This window comes from Oncorhynchus clarkii, unplaced genomic scaffold (assembly GCF_045791955.1).
Source record: "Oncorhynchus clarkii lewisi isolate Uvic-CL-2024 unplaced genomic scaffold, UVic_Ocla_1.0 unplaced_contig_10956_pilon_pilon, whole genome shotgun sequence".
In the NCBI taxonomy this organism is placed as follows: Eukaryota; Metazoa; Chordata; class Actinopteri; order Salmoniformes; family Salmonidae; genus Oncorhynchus; species Oncorhynchus clarkii.
In genome coordinates, this window is record NW_027261103.1 from 92,050 (window position 1) to 98,449 (window position 6,400).

The 6,400-nt window shown below is 43.2% G+C and overlaps 1 protein-coding gene across 1 annotated transcript; it reads left to right on the forward strand.

Moving 5' to 3' along the window:
* Positions 1 to 1,386: 1,386 nt before the first annotated feature.
* On the forward strand, positions 1,387 to 4,648 carry LOC139404846 (retinol dehydrogenase 12-like). The gene is made up of 7 exons (XM_071147380.1): positions 1,387 to 1,752; positions 2,680 to 2,814; positions 3,041 to 3,232; positions 3,563 to 3,724; positions 3,813 to 3,932; positions 4,095 to 4,299; positions 4,497 to 4,648. The coding sequence occupies exons 1-7, from the start codon at positions 1,686 to 1,688 to the stop codon at positions 4,600 to 4,602; spliced, it is 987 nt and encodes a 328-aa protein (XP_071003481.1). The 5' UTR covers positions 1,387 to 1,685; the 3' UTR covers positions 4,603 to 4,648.
* Positions 4,649 to 6,400: the final 1,752 nt, after the last annotated feature.

Below are 6,400 nucleotides of genomic sequence, written 5' to 3' on the forward strand. Positions count from 1 at the left end.
TGCCTCAAACCGAGACTACACTTCCTACCCTCCAATTTCCAATGGCGCGGAACTGTGGAGGAAGTGTTGTACTTTGGCTGGGTGCTGTGTTTTTGTCAATTCTGCAGGGTGCAACAATGATGTAACTTTGCTAAAAATGCATACAGTAAGTGTATATTTTGTATTTGAAAGATTCTCCCACCCTGACGTGAAAAGAAAAAAAAACTGTAGGCCTATCAGAAGTGAAGATTATTAACGTTTCTAAACTTTAAAACAGTGACAGGATTGTAGTTCCTTGATCCAGCTGGGTTCCATGCTTTCAATTGAGAACTAAAGGGCTGGGTTCTGGAGAACTAACTATTGATGTGCTGATTAATGTTACATACTCACATTGACATTTTATGTTCTCACATTACAATTTTACAGAGTGAACTGTGTGTGCGCGCGTGTGTGTCAAATAAAATAAACAAATATTTGTTACATGCGCCAAATACAAGTGTGAAATGCTCATTTACCAACAATGCAGTTCAAAAAATTGAGTTAAGGAAATATTTACTAAATAATATAAAAGTAACACAAGAAAATGCCATAGCAATGTAATGTGTGTGTGTGTGTGTGTGTGTGAGAGAAAGAGAGAAGGGGTCATCATCCATGATAATTTATTCACTTTGGGATTCATGTACATGTAGTCCACTCCACAAAACAATGTTACAAAAATACTGCTTATAGGCTATAGGCCTAGGCTGTCAACAAGGCACATGGTGGCTACTTTGAAGAATCTCAAATATAAAATATATTTTGATTTGGTTAACTTTTTTTGGTTACTACATGATTCCATATGTGTCATTTCATAGTTTTGATGTCTTCACTATTATTCTACAATGTAGAAAATAGTAAAAAATAAGAATAAACCCTGGAATGACTAGGTGTGTCCAAACTTTTGACTGGTACTGTATTTGGAAATGTGTACATATATATTTTATTTTCTTCTCTTAGGTTATAGGTTTAGGCTATTGTAACGCTGAATTGACCAGTAATATTACTGTGAGGTAGCAAACATAACCCATCCGTGCAGCACATATGGCATGCTATCTCCCTCTGGTCCCTATACATTTGATAAAGGACATGTGTTATGCAGCAATAGGTCTTACCTCAAATAGCCTAACCAAACAACTATCACAGCAGCCTATAAACATACAGATATTAGCCCGACATTGTGATGTCAAAGTTTATCATTGTAGGCAGCAGATTAGCCTAAATGGCATGACATGGATATAGTCTTTATGCCAGATCATGTTCTAGGAATTGTATTCTAGTCAAATGCATTGTTATACCATTCTGCCTATTCATTTGCATTGGTATGTTTACATCTGTTTGCAGCGTTTTCATTCGCTGGACTGGGCTCACTCAGTTCACACCTAGAGATGTAACATAACACTTTGTATTTCGACACCACTGCTGCTCTCGTATTGCCCATGATACATTAGAGAATACGATTGTAATCTCTTCGTAATCTGAAGACAGACGCGAAATCCCTCTATTTAAATTGCTTTAAACCTATTAATAGCCTCGCTCTCAGATGAGAGCATCATAGCCGGCAAAACATCGAAATATTCCTAGATTAGAACGAGGTGACTCCCAAGGCGAACGGTATTCGGTCCGTCCACCTATGGTCTGGCAGGTTTTTGACCAAGGCTACGGATAAAATGTGGGATGAAGTTGCTCGGTCTGCGCCGGTTAAGTATGGCGCTGTCATAGCGGTCACAGTGATCTGTAAGTCATGGCCTTTGTTTTTCATTGTACTATTTGAAACGTGTTTGTTACAATGAAATAACCAAGTAAAAAAATATAGAATAGACTTTGAATTAAATGTGAAGGCGGGGCAAGGAAATCACTCAGAATATGAAATCGATTTAACGGTTTTAAGAAAAGGCTCTAAAGATATTTTTCATTCTCTATTATCATTCAACTTGGTTTGTCTTTTTGTCTCTTTTATTATTGTTTTATTAGAGAGAGCGCTAACTTTGTTGTTATTTTGAATATTAAACAGACAATAACAAAATTGGTTGTGTTAATTGTAATTTGTGAAGAACACTTACTAAATTTGTCAGCATATGTTTATGCTCTCTTTGCAGACATCTGTTATTAATAAGATGTTATCTTGATGTTATTCAATGTTTTTTAACAGTTCTTTATCACAAACATATCCCAGCTCTTAATATCAAGTGCACAGTTAACTCCTATTCATACATTCCAGGAGCATGTTAAAATGCTCAGAGTTTCTGTCTGTCTACCCAGAAAAATTTGTCCTCCAAAAACACATCATCAGCTCAGACATCAGAGCTTCCCTGTCAGAGTTCTAGTCCATATTCCTGGTCACCATAATATGTTGCTCTCAAATGAACCCACTACACTCTTAGAAAAAAAGGTTCCAAAAGGGTTCTTCGGCTGTCCTCATAGGATAACTATTTTTGGTTCCATGTAGAAAGAACCCTTTTAGGTTTTAGTTAGAACACTTTTGGGTTCCATGTAGAACCCTCTGTGGAAAGGGTTCTAAATGGAACCCAAAGTGTTCTACCTGGAAGAAGAACTGAATAACCCTTTTAGGTTTTAGATAGCACCTTTTTTCTAAGTGTACAGCTTTCAAGCAATAATGTGGGAGGGTATCAATTCTCTCCATGTTGTTTGTTGCACCGACAGGCGTTGTTCTGTTGAGAAAATGGATTGCTGGGGGTGTGTGTCAATCTTCAGTCCAATTACGTGGCAAGACGGTGTTGGTCACCGGTGCCAACACTGGCATTGGCAAGGAAACGTGCCATGACATGGCACGTAGAGGTATGGCATAATCACATTATGTAGCTATGTACAAAATGTCACTGTAAAGACAGTTTGACCTACTTTAAGGCAGGGTGTTAAATTACTGCCTTCGACCATCCCATCCCAGGAAATGGTTGCAATATTGGGAGCAGGGTACCCTCCTCTTTGGACAGGATGTGCTCTGTGGGGGGATGGCGTGTGTTGTGTGTTTGTGCCTTCTCTAACTGACTTTGGGGAGCTGCAGGGGCGCGGGTGGTGATGGCATGCCGGGACCTGACACGGGCTGCGAGGGCGGCGGATGAGATTCGTCAGGCCACGGGGAACAGCAACATCGTTGTGCGGCACCTGGACCTGGCCTCTATGTACTCTGTCAGAGAGTTGGCCAAAGAGTTCATTGCCAGTGAGGATCGCCTAGATATACTCATCAACAACGCTGGTGAGCATCAGCAACCACTGGAACAGCCATGTCTGGATGGGAAGCTGGCTCTATGGCTTCAGCAACCACTGGAACTGCCATGTCTGGGCCCAGATTCACAAAACGTCTCAGAGGGAAATGTGCTGATCTAGGATATTTTTTTCTTCCTTTTAGATCATAACGAATAAGATTACATGGACCGGGGGGACCTGATCCTAGATTAACACTCTTACTCTGAGACGCTTTGTTAATACGGGCCGAGAATGGGAAGCTGGCTCTATGGTATTATGACTGATAAGGATGGTTGATTCCAGTTATATAGCGCTTCATCATGATGGTTGTCTCCATCAGGTGTGATGATGTGCCCTAAGTGGCTAACAGAGGACGGCTTCGAGACACAACTGGCTGTCAATCACCTCGGACACTTTCTACTGACCAATCTCCTTCTGGGGAAGCTCAAGAGCTCCGCCCCTAGTCGTGTGGTCAATGTGTCTAGCATTGCACACAAAGGGGGTAAACCGGCCTATTGGACTTTTATCTGCCTTTCCATAATATAGGTGCCATGCAATGTAAAAAACAAAGTCTATTTCCCTACATCTAGGTAAGATCCAGTTTGATGATCTTTTCTTTGCCAAGAGGCCGTACAACTCCCTGGTCAGTTACAGGCAGAGCAAGCTGGCCAACGTGCTATTCTCCAGAGAGCTGGCCAGAAGGTTGAAAGGTAAACAGAAATACCCTCGGTTGTCTTTGGCCTTGTGCACATTTATTACAACCATTACAACAACAATATTGTCACCAATAAGAGTTTTAATTGACTGTCAGATAGGACTTTTCCCAGACACGGTGTAGAGGTGTGAAACACTGGGATCTGATCCCCTGGTAGGTACGGGGGTGACGTCCTACAGCCTGCATCCCGGGGTGATCAGGACAGAGCTGACTCGTCACGTGGAGACCTGGTTCCCCATGCTGAGGGCCATCCTGTCAGCCCCCTCCGTGCTCCTCATGAAGACCCCCACCCAGGGTGCCCAGACCTCCATCTACTGTGCTGTCACCCCAGGACTGGAGCACAAGTCTGGCAGCTACTTCAGGTAAGCTCTGTGGTGAAAGTAGTGCTGGATAGGACATGAACATCAAGTCACTGTACTTAATTGTTTTCAATTGTTGTCAAGGTTGTTTAGCTCCGGTTTGTAAAGTGTTATTGTGTGTGTGTGTGTGTGTGTGTGTGTGTGTGTGTGTGTGTGTGTGTGTGTGTGTGTGTGTGTGTGTGTGTGTGTGTGCGTCTCAGTGACTGTGCCATGACGGAGACCGCCCCAGGGGGGAGGGATGATGCGGTGGCCAAGAGGCTTTGGAAGGAGAGTGCCCGTCTGGTGGGTTACATAGAAAAAGACTGAACAACACCCTCCACCTTCAAACTATAGAGAAAGACTGAACAACCCCCTCCATCTGAAAACTATAGTGAAAGACTGTACAACCCCCTCCATCTGAAAACTATAGAGAAAGACTGTACAACCCCCTCCACCTGAAAACTATAGAGAAAGACTGTACAACCCCCTCCATCTGAAAACTATAGAGAAAGACTGTACAACCCCCTCCACCTGAAAACTATAGAGAAAGACTGTACAACCCCCTCCACCTGAAAACTATAGAGAAAGACTGTACAACCCCCTCCATCTGAAAACTATAGAGAAAGACTGAACAACCCCCTCCACCTTCAAACTATAGAGAAAGACTGTACAACCCCCTCCATCTGAAAACTATAGAGAAAGACTGTACAACCCCCTCCACCTGAAAACTATAGAGAAAGACTGTACAACCCCCTCCATCTGAAAACTATAGAGAAAGACTGAACAACCCCCTCCACCTTCAAACTATAGAGAAAGACTGTACAACCCCCTCCATCTGAAAACTATAGAGAAAGACTGTACAACCCCCTCCACCTGAAAACCATAGAGAAAGACTGTACAACCCCCTCCATCAGAAAACCATAGAGAAAGACTGAACAACCCCCTCCACCTGAAAACTATAGAGAAAGACTGTACAACCCCCTCCACCTGAAAACTATAGAGAAAGACTGTACAACCCCCTCCATCTGAAAACTATAGAGAAAGACTGTACAACCCCCTCCACCTGAAAACTATAGAGAAAGACTGTACAACCCCCTCCACCTGAAAACCATAGAGAAAAACTGAACCCCCTCCATCTGAAAACTATAGAGAAAGACTGTACAACCCCCTCCATCTGAAAACCACAGAGAAAGACTGAACAACCCCCTCCACCTGCAAACTATAGAGAAGGACTGAGCAACCCCCTCCACTTGCAAACTATAGAGAAAGACTGTACAACCCCTTCCACCTTCAAACCATAAAGAAAGACTGTTCAACCCCCTCCACCTTCAAACTATAGAGAAAGAATGAACAACCCCCTCCACCTGCAAACTATAGAGAAAGACTGTACAACCCCCTCCACCTGAAAACTATAGAGAAAGACTGTACAACCCCCTCCACCTTCAAACTATAGAGAAAGAATGAACAACCCCCTCCACCTGCAAACTATAGAGAAAGACTGTACAACCCCCTCCACCTGGAAACCATAGAGAAAAACTGAACCCCCTCCATCTGAAAACTATAGAGAAAGACTGTACAACCCCCTCCATCTGAAAACCACAGAGAAAGACTGAACCACCCCCTCCACCTGCAAACTATAGAGAAAGACTGAGCAACCCCCTCCACTTGCAAACTATAGAGAAAGACTGTACAACCCCCTCCACCTTCAAACCATAGAGAAAGACTGAACAACCCCCTCCACCTTAAAACTATAGAGAAAGACTGTACAACCCCCTCCACCTGAAAACCACAGAGAAAGACTGAACAACACCCTCCACCTTAAAACTATGGAGAAAGACTGAACAACCCCCTCCACCTTCAAACTAAAGAGAAGGACTGGACAACCCCCTCCACCTGCAAACTATAGAGAAAGACTGAGCAACCCCCTCCACTTGCAAACTAAAGAGAAAGACTGTACAACCCCCTCCACCTTCAAACCATAGAGAAAGACTGTACAACCCCCTCTACCTGCAAACCATAAAGAAAGACTGAACAACCCCCTCCATCTGAAAACTACAAAGAAAGACTGTACAACCCCCTCCACCTGAAAATGGTAGAGAAACACTGTACAACCCCCTCGACCTTC

What these genes read in the sequence shown, in the direction of transcription:
- LOC139404846 (XM_071147380.1), top strand. Translation starts at nt 1,686, where the DNA reads ATGTGGGATGAAGTTGCTCGGTCTGCGCCGGTTAAGTATGGCGCTGTC. An exon ending in TATACTCATCAACAACGCTG is followed by an intron (nt 3,233 to 3,562) that starts GTGAGCATCAGC and finishes TGTCTCCATCAG; the next exon opens with GTGTGATGATGTGCCCTAAG. An exon ending in GCTGGCCAGAAGGTTGAAAG is followed by an intron (nt 3,933 to 4,094) that starts GTAAACAGAAAT and finishes ATCCCCTGGTAG; the next exon opens with GTACGGGGGTGACGTCCTAC.